Source organism: Rissa tridactyla, chromosome 5 (genome assembly GCF_028500815.1).
Source record: "Rissa tridactyla isolate bRisTri1 chromosome 5, bRisTri1.patW.cur.20221130, whole genome shotgun sequence".
NCBI classification, from domain to species: Eukaryota; Metazoa; Chordata; class Aves; order Charadriiformes; family Laridae; genus Rissa; species Rissa tridactyla.
This window is the reverse complement of record NC_071470.1, coordinates 10,665,617-10,693,353: the sequence shown is the minus strand read 5'-3', so window position 1 is coordinate 10,693,353 and position 27,737 is coordinate 10,665,617. Positions and strand designations below refer to the sequence as shown.

The window sequence follows — 27,737 nt, the reverse complement described above, 5'->3', positions numbered from 1 at the left end:
GCAACATGCCGGGGAAGAGTCAGCTAGACGAATAGCCTTTACCTGCAGCCAAGCCCCGCAGTTTCCACCCAGTGAGAACACAAAATGAAACATAAGTGGAGTTTTGACTGCGTGTCCTTGCCAGGTTCTACTCAGGTGTTGTCCTAGACTGCAACCAAGCAATCCGCTAGATTTTCAATTTTATTAACGTACAATGCCGTAACGGAAGATGTGAAATGAACTTACCCTTTTCCTGTGGGGACTAATTTCTAGCTTCATCACCGCACATTTGTTTAAAGTATTTAAGCGCCTGCAAAGCAAAGGAAACCATATTAAGAGAAGACTCTTAATTTAGCCTGTTTTGACACAGGCTACTCCGGTTCAAAAGCTTTTGTGAAGGATGTCCCCAAAGTGCTTTGCATACAAATAGCCACAAGCAGAGTTTCAATTAGAGCCCTAATTATACTTAACCATTAACCCATTACATTCGGCTGTATTCTAACTTCAGAGGGAGGGACGGATGGATGACTATTTGTCACAATTACCTGAATCAAAGAGAAGTGAATGGAAACTTAGACTTAGTTGAGCAGTGCATTAATCCAATGAATTGTAATAACTAGATTTGTTTAAATAGCAGACATCCGAACCCCGAGACAATGAATCTCAATAGACTGAAATAAGGGAGAAGGCTTCTTATTTGACGCTGTGTACATGTGCACACGTGAAACAGCATGCTGCTTTAAAATGGTACTTTATAAGCTAAAATCTCCCAGAGGAAAACTTATTAACTTATTTTCCACTTATTATTAGGTGCCTATTTTGTTTATGAACAACGATTATCTTCAATACAGTCCTGGGATAAGACAACTCACCAGTTTAAAAAAAAAAACAACAACAACAACAAAAAAAGAACACAACCTGATTTTTCCTTCCTAAACTGAAAGTTTCTTTTATACATAAGAATATTGTTCTGAAGGACTAAAATTTAAACAAAAAAATAAATTGCTGCAGCAACAACAGTTAACGAGCCTTCTTGCGAAACATGTCAGCAGTCTGGATGCATATCTTGAAGTTCTGCATGAATGTATATAAGCATCCCTCTACTCCCTGGTGAGTTTATGATCCGGCAAGTATCCCTAAACCAAAAAAAAATTCTCTTCCCCCTCTCCCCCAGAAGCTCGGTGTGCAAACGGCTTAAAGCAGAGCAAAACTCGGTGTTACTAAACACAGCTCCGTGGCAGTTTAAGAAGAAGTAAGTGCTGTGGTCTTCTCCTGCCCTTTTTCCAGCCCTCGCCTCCCCAGAAACTGCTCCAGGGATACGGCTCAGCCAAAACCTGCGCTGGTAAAGCCTGGTTAGAGGAACGTCAGTGCCACGGCAAGGCCAAGGGCAGGCACAGGCTGGGGGTGATGCAGAAGGCGGAAAAGCTGAAGCAGCGGCTTCATGGAAGGGATGGTTTGGTCGCTTGTGTTAACACTTCCGCTTGCGAGGCTGCACTGCGGGCGGGATGGGGAGTCTCACCCCGCTGAAAACTCATTTTTTCAATACTTTGTTGGGTTGAATTTCTCCCGGCTCGTCTCCCCAAGCTGTGTGAAGGGTTGTGTGTGCAGGCAGATGGGGGCAGAGGAGCCGCGCCGCCCCTTCCCTTCTAGCCCAACCGCAGCCCAAATTCAACAGGCGCAAAACTGAGCTTTAAAAAGCCTAATTGATCCTGATTCGTTCTGAAGGAAGTTGTCTAATTTTCACACAATTCGGCTGAGCAAAGTGTAAAGAAGAGGCTGCATCAGCAGCTTTGAAAAACTGAAAAACAAAAAAAGAAATGCTGACTTGTCCTGTTGCTTCGGATGAGTCTTTTCAGATTCATAAAACTTGTAACTTGAATCTAGAAAATGTGTGCACAGGAAGAATTACTAGTTTCCTCTCTTTCCTCTCTCCTTTTATGCACAGGATTGGTTGCAGATGGTATTTACACAGGGCTTGATCCTGAGGCCATCAAAGAAAATGGAAAAGCTCCTACTGGTGCTTTTGCTGCAGTTGTGAAGTTAAAAAAAAAAAAAAAAAAAAAGGGCAGTTTGATCTATAATTAGACCCAGCCACAACACAGCAGAAAAGAGGAGAAACAGGAAGAATTGCCATGGGTCAGATAGTAGGGCAGTGGCAGGTTAGGAAAGTTATCCAGATCTCTCTATTTTCATCTTTGCTCTGACTTTAAAGGGCAGAAGGCTCAGTCCTCCTGGCTGCAGCGGATGGGTACATGCACCAGTCCAGCGAATTTCAGAGGAATTGTGTTTTATTTGCAGCACAAGCGAAGGGTGAGTGTCCCATCTACGCGCTACACAACAAAAAACGGGTATTTTGGTTTTTAAGGGGCCACACAGCAGCAGAAAGGCGCCTCCCGCTCTCTGCTATAAAAACATTCTCCTCTCAAACCCCTGGACCTCAAGACCAGGGAATATTAAACTGGTTTCAGTTCTATATTGTGTAATAATTTACAAATTTCACAGCGTGGCAACCTTTGACTTATGCAGAGAGAAGTTATCACCAAATGCCTGTATCAGGCTTTATCTAGCTCCAGCCTGTCTGACCGCTAATAAAGACCATCTCTGATTTCACAAAGATTACATCCCCAGACTTTTCTCCTACTCAACTTAAAACCTTGAAATAGGTGGAAAAGGGTAGAGCAAAGACCTGTGTTTCCACAGAGGGTGTTTTAAGGAAAAAAATCCCCTGGCACACACCTCACAAAAATGAGTATGAAGGCAAGATAAGGTAACCCCCAATGAGCGAGGTTAAATACAATAGCAGCGAGGCAAATAAAGGCTCTGTTACATATCTGACATGATTTCACCACAAAACCAGTTTCCCTTTTAAAACCTAAACGCTCTGCAGCAATTGCCTCAGGTCTGCAACTTTCATTATATACATCACACATCCTGCTTTAACTTCTGCTCGAGTTCAGCAGCGCCCGGTTCCTTGAGCCATAGGACACCAAAAACACTGTACAATATGCAAAATGGCCTTCCAAACACATCACTGAGGCTGCAAAGCTAAGCTTGCAAAGTTGAGGCTTTGCCAGGATGAGACTGGAAGGGGTTTTGAGCAACCTGGTCTAGTGGGAGATGTCCCTGCCCATGGCAGGGGGGTGGAACTAGGTGATCTTTAAGGTCCCTTCCAACCTAAACCATTCTACGATTCTATGAGTCTATACAACTTTTATTAACCTTCACTGCAATACTTTGCAATACTTTTCAAGCACATAAGCACACATTCATTTTCTACAGATCTTCTCATCAAATCTATCCTTGCTAATGAACTGCAATTTTCTCTTCTGGCTCTGGACCTTCTTCTGTGGCAATTCCATTCCCAGGTATAAATTCAACTTATCATTTCCCTACCGACAGTCAGCAGGTCTGCCTCATTCTTTAGCTCTGTCTTATTCTGCCCAAACCTGTCTCAGGGACACCTTTGTGAGGACAAGATGGGAGATGGTGGGATGGGGTAGGATTGCTGCCGACAGCACTTACAGCCACTTTGACTCTCTGGCTATCGCAGTCTTCATTTCTACAATGCCTCCTACCCCCGCCACGTTCTGGATGACAAGATAATATTCTTTCCCATCATTTAGATAAATGCCTTTGAGTCAGCCCTGTCTCTATACATCTTCACATCCAGATGGTATCTTACTCCTGTGGAGCATTACATCTCCAAGACGTCACTCTTCCTCACCCTCTATGTATTCCTAGCTAGGGTATCGTCCTTCTTCACCCCAGCTCTGCAAAACCCTTCTTTCTAAGGGTGGCCAATGCAACAGGACCCTCCCCTCACCCCCAGCCCCTGAGTCACAGAATCACAGAATGGTCATGGTTGGAAGGGACCTTTCGAGATCATCTAGTCCAACCTCCCTGCCAAAGCAGGGTCACCTAGAGCAGCTTGGATGGGATCACATTCAGGTGGGTTTTGAGTATCTCCACGGAAAGAGACTCCACAGCCTCTCTGGGCAGCCTGTTCCAGTGCTCTGCCACCCTCAAAGTAAAGAAATTTTTCCTCACGTTCAGATGGAATTTCCCATGTTCCCGTTTGTGCCTGTTGCCCCTTGTCCTGTCCCTGGGCACCACTGAAAAGAGTCTGGCCCCATCCTCTTGACACCTACCCTTTAGATATTGATAAGCATTGATGAGATCCCCCCTCAGTCTTCTCTTCTCCAGGCTAAATGGACCCAGGTCTCTCAGCCTTTCCTCATAAGAGAGGTGCTCCAGTCCCTTGATGACCTTTGGAGCCCTCCACTGGACTCTCCAGTAGTTCCTTGTCTTTCTTGAATTGGGGAGCCCAGAATTGGACACAGTACTCCACATGTGGCCTCACCAGGGCACACTAGAGGGGGAGGATGACCTCCCACCACCTGCTGGCCACAGTCTTTTTAATGCACCCCAGGAGACCATTGGCCTTCTTGGCCAAAAGGGCACATTGCTGGCTCATGGTCAACTTGTTGTCCACCAGGACTCTCTCTCTGCAGAGATGCTTTCCAGCTGCTCTCCTAACCTGTATGGGTGCATGGGGTTTTTCCTTCCCAGGTGCAGGATCCTACACTTGCCAGAGTTGAGACTGGCCTGTAACAGCCCTGAGCGGCAATTACATGGGGAGCCTGAACCTGCCGCACCCACAACAGGAGGCACCAGAGCTTCTCTCAGGAATGAGCAAACGATGCATTTTTCCTAGTCTTCTCCTCAGAAATGGCCAAACTAGTTTAGCCTGAGCTTCTTTTAAGAAAGGCAGCCCAAACAAGGCATTTGCTATCAAAAACTGCAGTGCAAACAGCTAACTTCAGCTAATTTATAAATTAAAATATGGGCTTATAATATGAAGTCTTTGTTAATCTAAATACCGGTCAGTTTTACGTTGGCTATAGCCCCAGGTAATTCATTCTGCCCTCATTAACAGGAGAAAATTCTCACCCTATGCATCCAAGAAGAGTGGTAGCAATGCAGAATATTAGACTTACTCATTTTAAACTACAATTTTCAATCAGAGTAACTGTATGATCTAGCTTTAAACTTTAAAGTATTTTCTTAACGGATTTAAATTCTTAATTCCTTCTTAGAGGGCAAATTCCAACTCCATTATACCTGTAACTAATTGATGATACAAGGGCTTTCTTGTCTCACCGCAGTGGACAGCCTCTCCGCTGGCTCCTGGGCTTTATCCGCAGGTTCCAACCTGCAAAGGCGGCCAGGTCTCTACAAACCAAATTCTATGAGCCGTGAACGCTGCTCATGCCAATCCACTACAATCGATTTCTTGGACGAGAAGGCCTAATGGTAAAAGATTTAAGCAACCTCTTGCGTAGATAGCGTGGCAGATTTCTAGCTATGTGTAAGGAGATTAAATGGGATTTCCATCGTGGTTTGCTATGTATTTTGTACTTAGCAACAACCTTTTGGATAAGCATGTTTCAGTACTTAGTTTCACCAGCGCATTACGCAGCCAGTTATCCTCTGGGGATAAATTCCCAGTCCTTAATCTACATAAAGCCTTATGAAACCAAGGCCAGCGGTACTTTGCGCAGTCACTACGTGAAGCATCCTAGCAAATGAGAGTCGTCGCTCTTACACTTTTAACCCTACGCTGCATGATAAGATCACTAAATGACATTTCTTAGCCATCAATCTTCTACTCTTACCAAGTGACATATGCTATCTCTGTAATTCAAGTCTCAACCCACTTTTCACTTAAAATTTTTCAGGAAAATCCTTAATGGGGCGGCTATTGATACCTTTTCCATTTAGAAAGGAATCTGGCAAAACACTTACTAATAAGCTTTTTAAAGATACATTAGTTTAGTTTTCCTGCTTCCATTAGTCAGATTATTAAACGATAAATTACAATACTGTTCAGATGTAAAATATCATTTTAAATGCCTCAGTCTTAAAAAAAGATCCCTGTCACTGCGATTTCTACAGTCTTTTTAAAAATAATTTCTTCACATGCAGTAATTAGAAGGTAATTAGAACGGCTGGCAGAACACTGGTTATTATACACAAAAGCAGATTCTCAGTGTTACCATCCACTGCATACAGTGTTTATTTAGCTCTGTGCTGAAAATGTAAGTAATTCCAAAAGTATTCTGATTTTCAGTCAAGAAACAGTGATAGACTTAAGGTTGTGAAGCAGCTTTAAGTCTTTTACTGAGTAAAACCCTTTACTGTTTACACACTGACCATGGCATGAGTCAAAATAAACCCAGGCTTCAGGCAGAAATGCAGCATTCCAAACAATGTGCCTTCTCCGTGTTTTTAATGAGCTTTAGAAAATTAAACAAGGAGATGTGGAAAAAAAGTAGAATATCTAAAGATGGAAATGTGATAACGTACTGCTTTTGTCTAACACATATGGTAAAGGGCCGAATTCAGACATCCGAGATGATTAACTGAATTACTTCAGTTTTATTCTGAGGTGGGATCTGAATGCTTCTGGAGGAACATTCGCTTCAGTTTTAAAGTTATCTTCTAAAAGATAACTCTGGTATATACACCACAGGCTTCAGAATGATATAGTTCAACCTTTAAAATCTTTGTCTCAAATTACAGTAAGACCCATGGATTCTTATGCATATTACACTGAAAACGATTCGAAGACGAAAGCGAAGAAGTTATTTTACAATTAGCAGACTTCTGAAAAACTTCCTAGTTTCACGAAATATCTATATACCCACTTCATTCTGGTGTGCTTACCTTTTCTGGAAGGCTTACAATATAAGCATCCGTTCTTAGGATACAGATGTTTTTACTGTCCTCCAGGTTCAGAGAAAGCGCTCACTGCTTTTATCGATCACACTAGCAGCAAATCTCAAAGAGACGTGGAGGGCGCACACCCTTACTCGCACCAGCGAGAAACAGTCTGCTACCTTTTTTTCCCCCCATATAAATAAATAATCCCAGGGTAAAAAGTATTCTCGCAGGCGAGCGCTAGGTCCAAAATATGCTGGCTTGACTGCATCTTGTTTTCCTGGCAAGGGAAGGCCATGCTTCTGGGAACCATTCTCATTGCTGTACTTTCTGCTCGATGACTTCACAAGTTCCAGAGCACACAAATAAGCACACCGGTGCATCCCATTTTAATATTGAATGGAAGAGGTGCCCTACACTCGAGCAGGGCAGATCTTGAGTGTGGTTTTAATGTTAATGAGATTTTCCCCCTCCCAATGATGGGACAACAAATGTGTTTTCGTAGTTTGAAAATCTTGTAAATATTTCTGAAGAACTTCACATTCCAGTCCCTCTCTTTCCCTTCCAAGTATGGCAGTGATGGCATGAGAACACTATAAACTTAAAGCCTTTCTTATAAGGGTTTTGTAATTCATTACTGACATTTAGAGTTGCAGACATCATGCATGCAGTATCCAAACCCATTCATTTTGCAGACAATTTGGAAAGCTGCCATAATGGAGGACAGAGGCAGAAAACTGCACTCGTTTCTGGGTCATAGGATATATGAAAAGTTCAGGCATTTTTTTGCCATTTAAGATTGTGGACGCACACTAGAGGAGGAAACCGATGGATGGGTCAGTGTCAGATGGGGCCACGGTAACTTCCCTAATGACAAAACTGGTAATGCTGAGGCTGTAGTTCTGTAAAAACACACCGCTGTACACCGGCAGGTCTTGCTCCTTCTTTTTCTCTCCCCATCCCTCCTCCTGCCCTGGCAGCTGGCTGTGGGGTCCTGCCCCATCCTTCACACCTATTCTGAACTTCATTATGCCTTTCCACGGGCTGATTTAATTTATTAACCCAGCGAGGAACTATCCGGACTCTTTTTGCGGGGTGGGTTGAACTGGTTTGGGGAAGGAGCTCCTAAACAACAAAGATAGGTACCGGGAGCCATGGCTGAGGGTCTGCCAGCCTTTGCAGTGGTGGTAGACTCTTCGCTTCGCTCCCATTACCCCTTACAGCCATACCCACGTTCACTATGGTGACCACGGTGCACACAGGGTGATGTGCTGAGGTCAGCATGAGAGTTCGGGAATTAGTAAGGAAAGCAAATTAAGAATAATAATAAAAAATATGCCTAGGAAATACTCATCACAAAGAGTCCCGCCACTTTGCTTCCAACTTTGTTTTAAATAAGATCCCCAAACATGACTTAGCCCAACATATTATTCTAATGAAAACCGCATACTGATGGTGGGTAATAAAAAGGTCTCATGCAAATAGTTATTTAACGGTACCTAATTCCATTGAGGTTATGCTTTCCCCAGGTCATACTTTCCATGACACAGGAAAACTTTTGTTTCAAAATGCAGTGTGATTTTTTTTTTCACCTACCTGCATAAGGCCTCGATAGCATCTCTGTCCAGAAAGTCATGCTCTCGCTTCACTAGGGCGATGTCAATCGGGAAAAGGAGATCTGTAGGAATAGAGACAGCTGAGGAATCAAAACGACTCTTATTCCCATAGGTGAGCTATTTCAAAACAACCATCTGCTTCGAGTTGAGCTCAGCAAGATGCCAGTGATTGGCACTTCTTGGGTAAACACACGTTCCCATCTCAAATGCCAGAAATGCTTCCTCTTCCTGTACAAGCTTTTGATAACTGAAAGTTCGTATGCAAAATGGGGGTAAAATGAGCAAAGCAGAGATGAAACAACGGGAGAAGGAAAGAGGCAAATGTGAACTCCCTATCCGACGTCAGAGGCTGAAACTGATTCAGGCTAGCTTTATTTTAAATAAATAGACATTCTCCATCAAAGTACTAATATCTCACATTAAAGAAGAAAGGTCAGTAAACCCCAAATCTCTGGAAAAGAATGAAAAACAGAATCTCCTTGGCTGTTAATCAGGCTATTTAAAAGTTTGACACTGTTGCAACATTAATGAGATATGGAGTGAAATGAAAGCAAGCCAAGCTGCGTGGAGCCCATGCTGCCTCCTTTCCTTAGGAGATTATTTAGATAAACAATTGGGAGAGTGAGGGGGAGGAAACAATGTTGGCAGAGAGCTGAAAATTTACTACAGCTCTGCAGCAGCAACCACATATATATTATTTACTGTCCTCCACAGATTCCTGACTGTCATACAGGTCCTGCTCCGGCATTCCTTGCGCAGCCACAACTCCCACCAAAGCCACTGGGTGTTCAGGGCACACAGCAATACAAGAACACGCTCCAAATGCACTGTTGCACTTGCATACATCATCCCTGGTCCAAGGGATTGTCTATAAAATATTTTAATCTCCAGAGACTAGGAAAGAGTGAGCCAAAATGATGAAAAGAATAGGACTGGTGTAAATTTGTGGAAAGGTAATTAATAGTCTGGCTTTTTTTTTTTTTAATACCAATGGATAAACTCTCAAATTAACTATTTGTCAAAAAAATTATGACACATTCTGTGAAATGCAAGAAATTCGCTTTTCTACAGAAAACTGCAGTTTTAGCAAAGCAACTGACAAAGGCTCACTGATTAATCTCCATTTTAAATGCGCACTGCGTGCAACCACTCCGTATCAGCGACTTCTCAGAACTCTTGTACTAGACCCAACTGATCCAGAGGTTCACTATTTTACGCCCAAGGTGCAAGTTAAAGGGTTTGGCACAGTCAAGTGGTATTTTTCAGCAGTAAGCTAATGTAAGTTTTTCCTCCGAGAAAGTCAGAACCTTAGAGTGCCCACAAGAGAACACATGGGAGAACTTAAGTGAGAGAGGTGACTTGGAAGAAGCTCATAGCCTGCACAACTCCTTTTTTTTTTTTTTTTTAATGCTTAATTTATGCTGCTGCTGTTTTCGTTGTTGCTGCTGCTGCCAGGGGGGCTTGCAAAGGACAATGGTATATTGTTTTCATATAAGGACAGCTGTCCTTTCAATGGGTACGGTTGGCCTTGCTCTCACCTCTGCGGTCCTTTTGATGCTAGGTAGGACATGGTCCTACATTAGAAACTTTATAGAAGTTTAGGGTCTTTAGGTAGGACAATGGTAACCATCAGGTAGGACATGTTTTCTGACTGCAAGTAATTTCTTAGGAGATTTACAGCTCAGCATAACACGAAACCCACAAGCCCACGTATTCAGATGGGAGTCTTGTCCCCCCTTTTAACAAAGAGTGGAAGTACAGTCCCAGCTCTGTCTGCATCCCAAGAAAATCCTGGCATCTCCATTGGCACAAAAAAAAAAAAAAAGGAAGAGAAATAATAAAAGGAAATTTAATTTCTGAACAGGCGAAGAAAAAGTTTCGCCAAGTGCTGCTTTTGAAAGCGCTATTATCATCTCATATTGCCAATGCAGCTGCAAATCAAAGCTCAACGAGATCATTTTTCAAGAAGGTCAGCTCAGCATTTGCTGTAATTTCCAACAGTTATTCACTGTAAATAATGGGCTTTCTATGCTCATTCTTGCAAGCAGCAGCTGGAGTTTGTTTTATAAAAGAGAAGAGGCAGATAAGAGCGCATAATAATTTCATGACAATGCAAGTAATTTTTAGTGGCAGTGGTGGGAAATTCTGAATGATAATACACCTATATAAAAAGGACCTCTAGGATGTCGCGCTTTAAAACAAACTTCCGTATGTTACTCTGCATCAGAGTGTAAGAACTGCATGCCAAAACTGCAAGTTCCTAGTAGGTTAGAGAGACAGGGTTGTCAAGCCTTGGAACAGGCTGCCCGGGGAAGTGGCGGAATCACCGTCCCTGGAGGTATTTAAAAGACGGGCAGACATGGTGCTGAGGGACATGGTTCAGTGGTGGACTTGGCAGTGTTAGGCTGGGTGGTTGGACTTGATGATCTTAAAGGTCCCTTCCAACCTAGATGATTCTATGATAGCTTCGCTTGAGCAAAACCTTTGTAAAAGCGGACACTCAGTGAATCCATCCCACAGAAGGACAAATAAGGTGAGTGCAGGAGTCAGCCGTCCCTTCGAGGAGCTGCACGTCTGTGCAACGATGGCTTCCATGTTCTTTTTTCCCTTCATAGTGAGCCTGTGTCTTACACCAACTCAAACTGTTCGGAAAAACCACGCAGGACTTGGGAATCACGAGGCGTGCAGAGGCATCCATGCTCACACAGAATTCCCTACCTCTGCTCCGTTAGCAGAGCTGGCTGTTGGAGCTGGACACAGCTTCTGTGTTTCTCTAAGACTGGGCTCGTAGCAGTGGATGATTACATTTACAAAAATACGATTCTTTTACGTTTTAACTACAGGGAATGTACCATGGTGATAACATATGATTTGTGCTATGAGGATATTTGGAAGATTCAGACTAAAACAGAAACCTGGAACAAATTTAAATACCCGGTGTATTTCAGAGCCTCATTGGGTTGGGTACATCCATGCATGTAGTAGGTAGCAGAAAGCAGCCCAGTCCCTAAAAGTCATCTTATGTGCTGGCACTTCAGTTGTGCCCCTGAACCTTATTTATCAGTGAATATTACATCTTATTGTCCCAAAATTGCCAGGGGACGATCGACTTGCAAGCTCATGTGCCTTACCTTCATAGAGCTGCGCGTACTGCGGGAACCCGGCAGCCCGCAGCCAGTCACAAGCTTCCTTGGCCTCGATTTCTGGAAGAGGACAGAAACAAGATACCCTCCGATTAGTGATCTGCAAAGCAAAAACTTCCTCTCCACCACTGCTACTACTCCAGTTACAAAATAAGCATGGAGATATTCAGCAACTTTGAAGTGAGACAGAGGTTTGCTTATCCCAGTTTGCTTTTCTTCTCATGATCAAACATATTTTAGATTCCGGAAGGTCACCGGCATTCATCCGCGATTTACCAACAGCTCATCATTTTAATAGTTAAAGAGAAACAAGCACAGATGAAAACTGCAGGAGTTACGGATTATTCCGTACAGGTTTTGTTAACACTAGAGAAACTACCACCGCAACCAACTTGAGTGGCATTTGTTCAACAAGTCTTATGATCCTCTTGGCACAACTATTTTGTCTTGACAGAAATTCCCAGCAGAGCTTGTAATACTGTGCGCTTTAACATCTCGTAGACAGTACTGACAGACCCAAGCCCAAGAACAACCGACACACTGTACTGCAGCTCACTCAAGCGCGTATTTACTACCCAACAAGGGCCTGGTTTCACTGGAGGTCTTCATGGCATTTATGAGTTACGTGGTATATTACAGGAAATTCAGCTAACTTTCCCTCACACAACCCAAAACAGCATCCCGCAAAATTAAATTCTTCACATACATATACCTGACACAGAAAGAAAGGAAACATTCTGAGCATGGGTTATATTGGTCTGTGAATAAATTATACATAAATTCATTTATTACCTAATGCAACCATAAATAAAGAAACTGTTATCTTATTAGCTCAAACTAAGAATAAAAGGTATTTAGGGTATTCTCCAAGTGTTCAGGAAACAGATTCGGTTAATTTTGTTCTAAACATTCACAAAAGTGCTACTGGGAATTTAGCTCCCTGCATAGAACTGATCAAACAGACAGTGAGCAATCAGAAACTCTTAAAGTTCATCTGGCTTTGATTATATTCACTCTTCTTGATGGACCAGAAAAGAAAAGCTTCATTATGTCCAACTCAGTAGGCAATTTTGCCACCTACTTGGAAAGGATACTATTGCTACCTGCTGCAGAAACCATGCGCAAAGGGTTTTTGCTCAGAATTGCTCCGAATACACATTACTGCATAAGGGCAGTGAAGAGCCAGGCATAACACAAGTAAAATAACTCAAGATTTTGGCACGTTATGAAATATTCCCACTGAGATATAGGTACACAGCTAAAACTGGAAGAACCGGCAAGCACGTTTTGGCATCTCCAAAATGACAGCAATCCCCCTCTAATTTTCCAAGTAGTTACAACAGGGTTAAAATATTTGTGCTTTGCCGGACTTCTTTGCTGAGATACATACCCAAACCAAGGGGTTAAGGTGAGCCAAAGCACAGCATTCCAGATAAATAAACAGCTAAAAATCCACTCTCCCCAAAGTCAGGACAAGCAGGCATTTGTGTAACTTGTGTTTGCTTCACCTTTGGGTTATGGGACCACATGAGAACAAGCACGTACTGACATATTGACTTAGCTACTCATTAAGAAAAAGCATTCTTCAATCCCAATTGCAAGCGATTGTGAAGCTTTGCTTAAAGTAGTATTTTAATTTCGGTATCCTAAGGAAATACACGGGAAAGCTAATAAAGAAGGAAAAAAAAGAATCTAAGATATATTTAAAACTTGTACTGCTAAAGCAAGAACAAACAACGTAATGTTACTGTCGCAGAAGCAATGAAAATACTAATGTAAAAAAATTTGCAATTAATTTTTAAGAGTACTTGAAATAAAATTAACTATCTTACAGGTCACATCCTGCAGAACTCTCTGGATTGAATGAGAATTTTACTTGATTTAAAACTTTTAAAAAAAAAGGATCCCTGATAACCAGTATTTACCTTAAAATGCAGGTAGATGCTTGTAGCGTAATTGAAAAAAGTGTCAGATTCCTTACTACTACAGTGGCCCTTAAATGTGTTTAAATATTTGTTCACAGATCCTTTACGGAGCACCCCAGGTGTAAAATATTTCTAGAGCTAGAAAATTAAGAATATGCATTTATCAGACTTTTTTTTTTAAAGGTTCTCTATAGAAGCTTTGTGTATCTTTTCTGCAAATACGTACGCAAGTTATGTGGAAGCCATATTTTCTGGGCACCCAGGCGTCAGGAGCTTTTGGGATTTTCACAGCATATTTGCTTTCAAAATACCTTTGAGAATCCCCCAAGAAGCCTATCTAGGCAACAGAACAACTGAGTTATTCCTGGTCGGCCACAAAAATTGCAGAGAATAATAAAAGACTGGTATACCTGTCCATGGACTGGGCTCGGCAAACACCTGGGGCTGGGCACCACATAGCACCAAGGGTTTAAAACCAGTATTTTCTCCATTCCCATCTCAAACATTTCGGGAAAGCCATAGCTCCAGGCTCTGGTTCCTCTTGCAAGTCCTAGGAAGTGCAAGGGGTTTGGAGAAGGGGCCAAGGAGTCCCCTTGTGGCCAGGGCTCTCTCTGTGTCACCTCCATCCACCCAACGCCTGCGTCAGAAAGGGATGTGGCAGGGATACGGGTGGCAGAGCAGAGGCAGGACCTAAAAAAGCAGCTCCTTTCGTTCAACTCCAGTTGGCCAAACCCAGGATTGCTCCTGGGCTGTACCGATGCGCTGTGACCAGCTGAAGGGGAAGGTTGTTTCCAGTCCAGTTTCCCCATCTCAACCCTGCTGGTTACCGAGGAGCCAGTGTAAGAACAAAACTCTGTATGTATGTGAAATTCAGGCAGATCAAAACACAGCCGGAGGGAGAATCCAGCCCGGGCTGCGCTGAATAGGCTGCACAGAAAGCTGAGTACACAGAACAAGCTTCCTCACATAAGAGACACAAACTTAAGCAGCTGAAAGTTTCTATAGGTAAAAAGTTCATTACCACAACTTAACTGGAAACTGCCTTTGAGAATAAAATACATTAGTTAAACCTGAGATTCTGGCCAAATAATTTAAACTACGCTAGAGGAGAAAGCTCATTCCCACGCTTTCCAAATACCAGCTCTTCTTTCAGCTCAGCAGCATCAGCCCTGGGACTCTTGGTTTGCCAGTGGCCACGGTTTCATACCCAGGTGGACATGGGAACACGTGCAAGTCTTTGTCATCTGGATCTATGGCAACTGGGATAACGAGGGACAAAAGAGAGAAGAGCAGAGCTTCCAAAATCAGATTTTCCCACTACTTCTAAGATGTTTTAGAAGGGACGGAGCACCCAGAAGCCTTCGTTCAGTCTCCCAGGGGACCTGGGTTACAGATCGTTACCTGAGCCACCAACTCACTGCTGAGCACAGCATCTGCTTGGCTGGGGCCAGCCGAGAGCCACAGGGAGGAGAGGGAGCTGGCAGAAGAACTCTACACCGCTTTCCAACCCATGTCAGGGAAACCCCACTTCAGTCCTAATTAATCTGCCATGATATGCAAAGCAATTTCCCGCCACGAGCATCTTTCCGACAAAGACCCCGGCAGCTGAGCTGACAGAAGCTGCTGCGGGCAAGGGACTGGTCTTACTCCCTCCTCCCCGCTCCATCCCTGCGGTGCCGCTTCCTTTTTTTGAACCAAACATCCTCGCCAGCTAAAACCTTTACAATAAACTACAATTCAGCACACATTCCAGGCAAGAAATGTATGTGCAGCTTTTCAGATGTGCGTCCTGCGCCCTCCCCCAGCAGCAGGAGGTTCTTGTACGCAAGAAAGAAATCACGCTATTATTTCTAAATGTCCTGATACACAAGAAATTCTCTTAGAAAGTAAAAAAAAAAAAAAAACCAAAACAAAAAAAGCCCAGAAAGGATTACAATGAAGTCTTTATTCTTGGTGTCGTGTAAGCAAACAGCAGGCAAATGTGTTAAAGAGGAAACAGGAAATTTTTATTGGAAGCAGCTTTATTTGTTAGTCCGTTTCACAAAGCAGGCCTCCATGCTCAAATCAAGGGTAGGAGTTCCTTTTGTGTATGGTTGGGAACCATTAGTCCTTATTTACCCACTTCCTGGGGGGTTAGGATGACCCAATTCTTCCCCAAACTGGTAAGTGAAAAGTAGAAACTTCTAACTTCCTTTTTGTTTAACTTTGGTTAATCTTGGTTCCTGGCCCTGCAAGTTTGCAGGTTTAAAACGTCATAGCGAAAATATCTCAATTCACACCTTGTTTGATCCTGCAACTGCAGGAGGGAGAACTCTAAGATGTCTATAGTCTTTCATTGGAGGATGTCTTCCTTCCTCTAGAAAATAAAACCCGCAGAGTTTGATGTTGCAGTTATGCCCTTTGAGAAAAAAAATAATCATAGCAGTCTAGCTAGGATCAGTAAGAGCTATTAAAAAGTTAGAAGGGTTTCTGTTTTCCTTTTCCTCTTCTTCCTTGCTTTTTGCTGCCATGTGACCATACAACTTAAGCACCCCTTCCCTCAGCGTCTTCAGGACAAGGTGCCAAGCAGATGTATCTTTGTACAGTCATGTGTTGGCTCCATTTTCACCTAAGTGCTAAACATCATACGAACAGTTCTTCCAAGCAGATGGTTTCCTCCTGCCTCAACTCAGCCACCTTTATAGCCATATTAGCACCTCCACACACCAGCTCCACTCATCTCACCTTTTGGCTCTGTTAAGAGATCAGATTGTAAAAATCTGTAGCGGGACTGGTCAAATCAACGCTGTTAAAATCACATTTCAGCAAAAATGGGCTTCGTTGCCGAAGGTCCACTCCAATGCCATACGTAATAACCATTTTGTTTAGGGTTCTTTTTGGTCTTAATTTTTGACCAGGTGATTTTAGTTTAGAAATTCACTATTTCCCTTTCTCAGAAGAAAGAAAGAAAGAAAAAAAAAAAAAAAAGAAGTAAAAATGGAATACAAAACAACCTTCCCGAATTAGCTTACAGGAGAGAGTCTCTCCCATGGGATGCAGAGTCTGATTTCTCACCACGACAGCTGCAGACGAACCCGACTGCTCCTTACTGCAATGCATAAAACTACCTGCCTGTCTTCTAAGGCATGGACGGAGCAACACAGACGATTCTTTCCCATCCAGGACCGATGCTCCAGTTTAATGGCTGCAAAAGGGCTTGCAATGCTCAGAAATTTGTCCTCTTTTTTTCTGCCTGTATCAGAAATTGCCTGTTGCCATATGCGTCCCTCTGAAATTTCTGCCGCTTGGCAAAATTTGTGTTCAACTGCAAAACACTGTCCTGAGCTATTAAGAAGCTTGAGATCATTTAGGATCATATTTTTTAAGACCAGCTGTGGTATATATGAGAAATATTCTTCTCTGGATAGAATTCCACTGCCGAAGTACAAGCAATCATTTTTCCAAGTGCTTGAATTACATCCCTGACATGTGAACTGTGGTCCCAACGCTAGACGTGATCCCGCTCTTCCAGCCCCTCCGTCTCTAGATACATGAACACGGATGTGAAATTTGAGACAATCTAGGGAAAGAAAAAAAAACCTGCACTATGGCAGCTGTCTACAAATGAGCAGGCCAGGCACCAAAAATGATAAATCAGTTCTGGGCAATGTCATATGCCTGCAGCCCTTTAAAGTTGGGGCAGTGTGACTTCCTAAGAGTTAGCCTGCTATGCGTCCGTGGCCTCAGATGGTTTTCCCTTTGAAGATATGTGGCTGCAGCTTGAAAATAATTAAATTCCTTTTCATAAGTCTGGTTTTTCTCAAACCTATATAGTAAAATATTCCTTAGGCAGTATCATTAACTTAGCGCTCCACACCTTTCAAGAAAGCGGCACGTAGCAAGAAAAAAAACGTAATTAATGAAGAACAGCATTTTATAAGGATAATGCCCTTAAAACAAACACAGGAACTTGGTGAGTTTGTCAATAAACATTCAACCACTAAAAGCTTGAGAATTCTGAAAATCCCATTAAAAGCTCTTGCCAAATTTCTAACACGGTTGGAATCTCTTTTTATTCTGAGAGAACAATCCAATCTTACACCGCTATCCTAAAATACCAGTTTGACACGTTCAGCCCACGAAGGATTCATTTCTGGATGAACCAGTGAGTCCGAGAGAATAACAGGCCTGACTTTTGAACTGATGGTGAGCTTGCAGGTTTTGAAGTGAAAGCCAAACACCTTCCTGAGAGGGTCCCTTTTCTCCTTTCACCTTTAAAGCGTAACGTACATTTTGCAACAGCAGCTGCCCATTGTGATGTGCTCCTGTATCTCACTGTGCTTCTAACTACCTTCCACAGTCAAACAATACACGTTATGATCTCCATGTAACGCTGCGTGCCTCAGCAGTCAATTCAAGTAGATACAGATGCACGCACAATTTTAAAAAAATATTTCTAACCAAGAACTCTCTGGGGGGCAAAAAAGACAAGTTCTTGAAAGAAACCATATATGACACCAAATATATATATTGTTTTCTAGTCATAAAAACCCTAGAAAGAGGTGGTGGTGCAGAATGGTACTCAAACATTTCTCAACTATGTGATGACGACCGAAGAAACACTCTCCTTGTGTTCCTGCTGGCTTTGGGTTAAACATGGGGATGGTTTTTTCAAGTTCTGGAGCCTTGCAGCAAGACAGTAACTATGCTGCTGGTGTTATGTATAAACCACAGGACACTGGGAGAAGAAGCAGAGTATGTTTGGAATTTGTGTGGGAACAGATGAAGAAGTAAGGAAACAGATGTTTAAGATCATATATTGATATTTTCTCTGAAGAAAATCAGGAAGCTTGAACACCATTTTTTTTTTTCCAGCAGAGCTTTTGGAAAGAGCAAATGGCTTACTTCCACTGAGGGGGTTTTAAGTTGGATTATCTCCTTAATCATGAAAGCCAAATTAAAATAATTATATATATTTCTATATATATATCTCTGACTGGTTTGCAAAACATCCACATAGGTGTATGTTGGCTGTATGTAATTTCCCTCCCTACTAACTGTACCAGGTTACACAATACAGCAGCTTTAATTGCTCACCAATCCTCTTGGCAAGCACAGGAAACACAATACCGCTTTTGTGAATCAAAATCTAATTACCTTGAATGTCCTTTTCATAGTCTTCAGCACATTGAAATCACTTCAAAAGTTTTTCAGCTCAAAAGTTAGCATGAGAGACAGCATTTGATGAAAACACTTAAAATGTTCAGTGACTGAGCCAACACTTGCTGAAATCAATGGGAGCCTCCATGAATTTCAGAGGAATAAAGCCCATCCCAACATGGATCCCATGAGTCTCTAAAATCCAACATGATTTTTTTAGGAATAAGGGCAATCAGTTTCACAGTTCTCCTCATTATTTTTACCCCCAAAAAATATTTAAAATGAGACTTATGCTTTCTCTAAGGCCAGTCATGCTGTGAGCCCCATCCCAAGCGCAGGGAGCATCCCTGGGGTTCATCAGAGCTCAAGGAAGGGCAGTGCCTGATGGCAGAGGGGCAGAGATGGCACAACCACCATGCCCAAGAGCATGGAGGTCCTCCCCTCCATCGAGAGGACCTGGAGCAACTGTTACACTCAGAAAAGCATCAAAGCAGCATAATTTCAGGATTTAATACAGGAATAAAGGATATTCCCAACATCTCTGTCAAGCACTTTCCCTATACATTCCATAACAGATTGCAGTTATTGCTTATTTTCACACTATTACGTATGTTTCTAATTGCCCAAAGTCAGCTGCGTTGCTTCCCAATTTGCTGAAGACTGTGGGAAAGCATGTTCTTGGACATAAAAGAACCATCACAACTTCTGGTTCACATTGTAAATCGTAATTTATTCCTAAATAGTTTTGGCATTTTGAGCATATACAGGAGGATTAAGAAAGAAATTTAGAAAACAACGCAATATAAAGTTAAAAACTAACTTTGTTTAAACAGAAAACCAAAGCTTCATATGGCAATTTTCCTGCCAAAGAACGGTTCTTTTTATAGATTAAAGATGGTCTTCTCCCATTTGTTTTTAAGAAGGTTCACAGATGAAGAGGAACAAGATGTCAAGCGACTTGAGAAAACCTTAAGAAATAATTGGGCACGTGGATTATTTATCTGGCCTGATTAACACAGGGTGGTCTTGGAGGAGGATTATTTGGGGCAGAGAAAGCAGTTAGTCAAATCCTCTGAAGGAGGTCATGTTGACAGATTCCAGAGTGAGAAACGAATCCTCCTCCAAAGACTGAGAAACAGAAGATGGCTTTAACCTTCTCTTCTCTCAGAAATGACTTGGTTAGAATGACCTTTGGGAACATACTGAAGGGCAAACATTAACCATTGCCACTCCCAAGCTCAGCCTAATATTCTTTCATTGCACCCTGCTTGCCAGCTAGTAAACTTGCACACTGTATGCAAAGCTCAAATCAAAGGCTCATTGAGCTCCAGAAGGAGGCCAAGGTGAATAGATCCAGCATGACAGATACTTTGTCTAAAAATGCCCAAAGTCTGGGCTACCTGTTCAGATCTAAGAAATAATAATGGTGTAAGAGCCGATATGAACTGCCTCAACAGTTTACACAGAGGAAAGCAGATTTTATACAGACAGTTACTTCTTCTAGCTCGTTAAGCCTGAACCTCAAAACCATCTGCACACGTTAAGAACCATATGGAAGCACTACCTTTGCATCGTAACCATTTAGTGCTTGCCTCACTGATGACCCAGTCCCCAGAGTGCACCCCGTGTGGATGATACAGCACGAGATACAAAATACCAGTGGCAGTGAAACAGCCCAGCATAAAGCTGGTGGTCTCCCAGCCTGTTGTCCCTACATCAAAACTAAGGATGCAAACGTGGATTTTCCCAAAGCAAATATTACTATGAACTTATCTCCAGATATTGCAGACAGTTGTATTCTGTCTGTGATCCTGCACACTTGCAAATGCTTTTCCCGGTACCTGACCTAATGGTCACACCTTTCAACTTTACCTTTGGGGATAAGGGAATGGTCTAGATACAGCAGAGCCATGGCAATGGTCCAGGCACTGCAAAGCCAACGCAACACTGCAAAAGAAAGCAGAGAGACTATGTATGGAAAGAAGAAGGGAAGTTAAAATAGTTCATGAAGCTTTACACTGGAAAGTTTCTTGTATCTTATAACGCACAGGAAATCTGTTACCAGAGGCACATCAGAGACATGTCTCTGCTACCAGAGGCAGAGGGAAGGGTGGTCAGCAGAGCATCCAGTTTTGCGAATCCACAGGGTCGCAGAAAGACCACCCCCAAAACGCAAGAATGTAGGGGGGTGTACTTTTCTTAATCCCAAATTTTCAGCAAATGGCAAGAATAGGTTGGGGAAGGTCAAACCATGTCCACCGCTGGCTTCAGCAAATGTCTTTCATGCATCTCCCCAGGAGGCGTTCTTTGCACAGACCGAGATGAGCATTTGAGTGGACGCTTTTAGATAAATATAAAATAAATATATTTAAGACCAAGCCTAAGGAATTCTGCACCATTTTTGGGCTTTAAAAAAAATGTCCCTGCCATAAGTGGGTCATCATATTGTGTCTTCATTAGAAGAGAGATCGGGTAATATTTTACCTGATCCAGTCTCATCTAACGCAGTCCTTCTCAAGGGAAACAAATCCTGGTCAATATTTGAAAGAACATTCATGCTAACAAATAACAATGCTTAGCATGCTCTTCTAAAGACAACCAAATACTTCAGAAAAGATGTGTAGTATTACCTGTGACTTTCAGGTAATGAAACTCAGTGAATTAAGTCATTCTTGACTTCATTTTACTTCTACCAGTTATGTCAATGGTATAGTATACCAAGAGGCCTGTGGCAGAATAAGTGCCCAGTGAAAAGAACCAGAAAGCTCCGATCACAGCCCAGTCCTGTGCCCCTTTCATGAGACTTGCTCATCCTTGTTGTAAGACAGACCTCTTTTTTTTTTTTCTCCTTAAAACAGGAGAAGGGGGGGAAATAGAACAGAAAATGAAAAGGAAAAAAGAAAAAAACTTGGAAAAAACTTCGGAAACCAAAAAACACGCAAGACAATCTTGATACCTGCACCAGTCAGAATTACTGATGGCATAGGTACAAGCAAGAAATATGCCTGGAATTGCTGAAATTACCAAAATTACTGGCTATCTACACTCATCACTAGAGAGCATATAGTGTTTTGTAGTTCATTGACCCAGGGAAATACCAAGGATGAAACTGTAAGCAGAACAATATAATACCCAATGAAGATATATAAATTTTATAGGGGCATCATCTCTTTACTCAGTGGAGATCAAACCAGCAAGTTTTCTGTGAACTGCAGATCACTTGATTGCTGTATTTCTATAATATGCACAGGAAGGAAGGGGAAACATCTGAAGTTATTTTTATTTCCCCAAGTCTTCTGGCTATACTGTATGAATGCGAGGGTGGGTCTGGCATTGTCTGAAATGTGTCAGGGTCCTTTTGCATAGCCTCATTTCCTTCTTCCTGTTGCTAGGAAGGATAGTTAAGCATGAAAAGCTCTTGTTTACAGTACAGGACCATCCTGTTAAGCACATGAGTTCTCTTCCTCCATCTCCTTTTAACCAGCCAAGGGTGCAGTTGTGTTTATGCTGAAGCCATCAGCAAAACTCCAATCAGAGGGGAACTGGAAGAGAAGTTTGAATCTCTAAAGAAGCCCAAACATAACATACTGTGGTATTCTCACCAGCAAAAAACTTTATCATGCAAACTGCATCTCTAAATATTTGCAGAACTCATAAATTCACATGGCTCAAACAAACCATTGCCTAGAATGTAATGAATTAGAAGAACCAGGAAAGTAAAACCAAGTCACCTCTCATCTCCTTCTAGGAATCCAAATATAAACATTCGAGATTAGTACAGAAGAACAATCGCAGTACCTTTTTCCTGCCCCCACCAGAGGCAAAATACAAGGGGTACTTGTGAGTTTCCACGACCAGCATCAGTCTTTCTCTCTGGCCCAGCAAGGGCAGCTGCAGAACTGGCTGGGAAGACCCTGGCTGAAGAATTAAAAATCCTGGACTGAATCTATACAACTGAGATTCAAAACCCAAATAAAACCATGACAAGATACATCCCTCCTTTTAACTACCACTTAGAAATTAAATTTAACAATAGCTCCCTGGTGTTTAAAACAATGTATCCGCACTTCCTTTTGATAAAAAAAACCTCTCAATTAACAAACCAAGTTATTTTAAAAGAAGATAAAGAGATCAGGAAGTCCTAGAGGTTACAAAAAGTAGCTCCAAATGCTTTGATTCCTATGAACTTGCAGATGAAAGGGATCTTCTTAAAACAATACCTACGTATACTGTTGCATATACATATATTCCATACTCGGAGAATCTCAGCCCTAATCAGGATCCCACAGGCAAACTGAAGGAGCAACCCAAAACCATTTGCTAGGGAGACATGGATCCCACTTCCTGGCCACCTCAGCCTTTCTCTTTTTTGTTGTTTCTACCGGGAGACGGGGATCAGGATGCCTACAGGACATCAATAAGGATACCTGGAAGACAAGATAGCAGGCTACAGCTGCGGAATCAACAGCAGCGCCTAATACCAACTGTGCGCGCTGTCGGCCAGCAGTAGCCTGGTTGCCAGACGGATGCTGAGTCCATCTGGCACCGAACTGTTGATAGATTCATACTCTGAGGCTCGTATGAAATCTGCTATCTATTAATCTTCCTGAAGTTCACTACAAAAAGCCTTAAAACTTAACCTGACTCAGAGCATTTTTACTGATTTGCTGCTGGGGATTTCTCAGTCAGGGCAGGGCAATTCAAACAGATCACACTAACTCCTGTAAAAAAAAAAAATAAAAGCATCTATAATTGATGTCTAAAATAAAATTACATTCCCCACTCTTTCAATTCACATGGTTAAGCACTATGACACATCAGGCAGAACCTTCTGGCTTAGTTAAATACTTCGTTTAAATGTAGTTATTTCTTCCAGTGAAAGAGAATTTTCCCAAAGAGAATGGGGGGGATGGTGGGGGGGGAATTGTTGTGCGAAAAGTGCCCTTGACTGGCAATAGTGCTCATTAGGCTAATGACAACACACCGCTCAACAACTTCACAGTTATGGTGGAAGAAAGTCATGGGTGGGTGTTTGTAGGAACGCGGAGGGTGAGAGGGGAGGTGAGACTGTCCGGCTGGAGAAGAGCATCGCTCTTCTGTTCTTCGGGAGAAGGGGGCGGCGGGGGGGTCGATCCCGGCTGGCAGGAGGTGCCGCTCCTCCACCGGGATCAAAGCCGCCGGGGTGACACCAGGGCTCGCCACCGCCGCACAGAGCGGGGGAGCCACCGGGCTAATTACGGAGCACTTCAAAAGAAACTCTACGTCTCCCGGCTCGCAAGGACTCCCGTAAAAAAAAAAAAAAAAAAAAAAAAAAAGGAAAAAAAGGAGAAAAAAAGGAAAAAAAAAACGAAACTCCAAAAAAGAGATGGCCAGGGTGCCATGAAAAAAAGGAAAAAAAAAGAAAAAAAAACCGAAACGCCAAGAAAAGAGATGGCCAGGGTGCCATGCACAGAAGTAGACCGCATCCTGCGCGCCGCTCCGCGCCCCCTCCGCGCTTTCTCTCCCGCGGGTATTAACCCTTTCGGCGCTCCCCCGCCGGCAAAAGCCCCCCAAGGCTCTCACCTGGGGCTCTGCACCCCCGCCAATACGGACGAGGGCGAAAGACCCGCGGCTGGGGACGCACCGCGCACCGCACCGCGGGACGCGCAGCCGCCACCGCCTTCTTCCCCCCCTCCACGGGTCAGAGCCCGAGCTTACGTGTGAGGATCATGGTGCCTCCGCGGGGCTGCCTTCCTCCCTGCCTTCCTCCTCGGAACTGGCCCCCGGCGCGGAGGAGCGGCCCGGCCCGGCCCAGCCCCCGCCCCCCGCCCCGCTCCGCCCGGCCCCCGCCCCGCTCTGCCCGCCCCGCTCCGCGCCGCTCCGCAACCCCCTGAGGCGCGGAGCGTTTTGGGGGGGGATGCTGAGCCGAAGGGAGCCGCGCAGGGTGGGCGGGGGCGGGGGGGGGGGGGAAGATGCCGGTGCGAAAAAGGGTGGCGAAAAGCGCTGTGAAACGGTTCAAATGCCCGCACATCATCAAAGGCTGGAGCTGGATGGAAACCAACAAGCGGTGTCCCTGTGGGGACCACAGCACCGCCACAGGCATGGCTTGGGGACAGGGAAGCAAAACCTGGCTTCATAGCTCTGCGCCTGGGAGTCACTCCCTACGCCGTTTTCTCCCCTGTATATTTCTGCCCTGTATATTCCCCGCTTACTGCAGGGGGGTTGGACTAGATGACCTTTAAAGGTCCCAACGCATTCTATGATTCTATGATTCTATTTCGTGGGGATTGTTCGAATGCTTATTTCTCGGTTGACGCTCGCATTCCAGGCTTTAAAAATGGCACAAAAAATACCAGCTGCCAAACTATCAGCAGGTAAAAAGAGTACTGCGAAATTTTGAAAATATCTGGGTCCCATCACAGATGATGATTGGTGCGTTTGCTTCCAAGCCAACATCATATATTTTATACTTGCTGGTGTTTTTCTAAGATTCAGTTGTCGTTTCTGCTCTGTGTTCTGTCAGATATAGAGTATATATGGTGTGGTGCCTGAGCAGGCAATTTGCTGAAGAATAAACATCTCCCCCTACTATAGGCTGCAAACTGTGGCCAGTTGGCTATTATAGTGTTGTTTCTGGAAACCCCTACACAGCTCTAGGTCATTAATTTACTTTAATAGCCCAGAAGAGGCTGGAACTGCGCTATATCTTCGAGCTTGACTTTACATATGTTACCTGCTTAATCAATTACCTCTTCGTGTCTAAACGCTCCAGGTCTTTTTGGCACAGCCACATTTACCTGCATTTTTGAATGCTTCTTGTAAGGCACCCACATATATGTTTACAAGGTAGGTCAGGCCCCTAAAATGCGAATTCTTAACTCTAACAGAGGGAAGACAGACATACGCTACACCCCAGCTGTTGAACAGACAAGGTAACCCCGGTCTAACTGGCTTTCTGTCTGTATTGGCTAGACTTTTTTTTTGCACTCGATAGACTAGGATGCGACAGAATAGTCATGACAGGAGATGGAGAACGCTGGTTATGCACCGTGTGTGATTTTCAGAGTCCGAATTCTAGAAAAGAGAGAAATTGTTTCTCCAATAAGCATCCTCAAAAGGAAGGGGGAAAAAAAAAATCCAGAGCACGTAGAAAAGCATGCTGGTACTAAGGCGTTTCCATCACAGTGATAATGCTGGAACCAGAAGACCACCACGCGTCAAGTTAATACCTTGTAAAAAGCAGGGTTTATTCCTGTAAACACGCACTGCCTGGGCTGTTTCCTGGACCAAGCCTGCATCTCTGTATGGGAAGCTTTTGTATAGGACCCACAGGGAGATTTTGAAGAGGGAGAGAACGGACTTTTACTCTGCAGAAAAAAAGTGGGAAGGGTTTGGAGGACCTGGCAGTGTGAAAGGGAGCTGAAAAAAACTAGGAACGAGAGGAGGAGACGTGTGTGGCAGTGAAGTAAAATACGAAGTGAAAAGGTTGTGTGATAGATGCAAACCAAGAATTTGAAGTCAGAGAGTTTTGTCTGAGGCTTCTGAAAGAGGTGACGAGATCAGTGAATACTCAACAAACGTGGCCCAGACACGGAAGATGGGAAGCTCTCGGTAGTTACATCAAGGGTTATCAGTCTCACCTCTACCACTTTGTAAAATAGCGAATGAATGATGATGCTGATGATAAAACACCATGTTTGTGCTTTAGTTCAGCTCTCCTATTCTGCTGGCAAAGCTAATCGGCTCCCACAGCAAAGGAGGAATCTCCATCCTCATTTAGTCTTTGTGGATTCCCTCAGCAATGTCCGAACCAGTGACTTTTGTGATGGAGCAGCCTGTCTGCTGGGATCATCGCTTTAATAGATGCCGGAGGATTATCACTGACCTGGATTAGATTCTTGCTGGCAATCTGAAAGAGAAAGGCTTTGATTCTAAGTTTGTTATCAACCCTAGAAGACACACAGTCTCTCTGGCTTGCATTTTAACTTGGAATTCTATAGGGCTGCTTAAGCGGGCATGTTCTTGGAGCTGAAAAGCAAGGCACCGGGTGTCGCGTTCGCTGTAAAACGTGCTCAGAGGAGCATTCCACCTGAGGCATGGGTGTTCAGCAGGCCGCAAGCCCCCTCATCGCTCACCCGCCTTTAAAGAGCGTTGTGAAATCGGTGGAGCCTTTAATATTTTTATTTCTTTATCTCTCTGGCTATTCAAAGAGCAGGGAGCTGCCTGCCCGCGACGCGGCAGGATTTTAGGAGCAGCCTGCCTAAGAGGATTGTTTCTGTGGAGTACTGTTATCCTTAATGCAATCAATGAGCTCTGGCTGGATGGTAAAGTAATTGTAAAGGACTGCCCGACAGGCACAATTATTCACTTTAAAAGGTGAATTCTCCTTCTGTTGTCACTGCATAAGGGAGTGATTCGCAGGACTGGCATCTAATAATAAGGACTTGATTGTCCTCTGTTTTCCCTCCCATGGGGGAGGGAAATGCCTTCATGGCCCAAATGCCTTCATGGTTAACTGTGCCCTTCTCATCCTTTTTCCTCGAAATAGTGCAGCACACAGAGAAGCCCTGGTTCGTAATTAGTCAACTGACCTGCTGGTACAAACCCAGGATTGTCAGACACACGATTGCAATGCTAAACGCCAGTATTAATATCCTCTTCGCCACCGCATGATAGATGATAGAGCCGTTTCGGCCCGAGTTTCCAGGCCTGTGGCTCTAGGCTCGGATTCCTTCTCCGCTGGGATATTTGTCTTCAGCATTTCCACAGTCCAAAGGACCTTCATGTTCCAACCATTGTCAGCGAAATAATTAAGTTTGCGTTTTCTAGCACTTGACTTTACTGAGAAGTAATTATTTTAAGGAGTCTGTAATTGTTCGGGCCTCTTGACAAGGAGTGTTTGCACTATCACTTCTCAGAGATAAGCGGCATTAACAGCCCATTGCTTTCAGAGAAGGAAAACTATTGTTTCACCTACTGGAGAATCACAGAATGAAGGAAAGCATCTTTCCAAAGTACTTTTTAACGAAATACATAGTAAAGTCATTATATTGCAGAAACACAGGCACTGATCTACTGCTTGTAATTGATGGTCTCTCTGCTCCAGAAGTCTTCCTTTAGAAATAAGCAGTATTAAGAATACTACTTGTATTCAATCCCAGGCAACATGTAGGTTGGTTTTTTTTTTCCTTTTCTTTCTTTTAACAGTAAATAATAAAGAAATCTAACTTTGCCTT

General features: G+C 43.4%; 1 protein-coding gene across 5 annotated transcripts in view; it reads right to left on the bottom strand.

The window, feature by feature from the left end:
- DLC1 (DLC1 Rho GTPase activating protein) overlaps positions 1–27,737 on the bottom strand; it is a 238,004-nt gene that overhangs the window by 16,700 nt on the left and 193,567 nt on the right. For 4 of the 5 annotated variants that reach the window (XM_054201885.1, XM_054201882.1, XM_054201883.1 and 1 more), the window contains 3 exons: positions 11,447–11,518; positions 8,296–8,377; positions 226–289 (listed from right to left, as the gene is read on the bottom strand). In XM_054201885.1, coding sequence (XP_054057860.1) covers positions 226–289; positions 8,296–8,377; positions 11,447–11,518 — 218 coding nt within the window. Of the gene's footprint in view, positions 1–225; positions 290–8,295; positions 8,378–11,446; positions 11,519–24,219; positions 24,290–27,737 lie in introns of those variants that run through there. The other variant, XM_054201887.1, reaches the window with a different exon arrangement.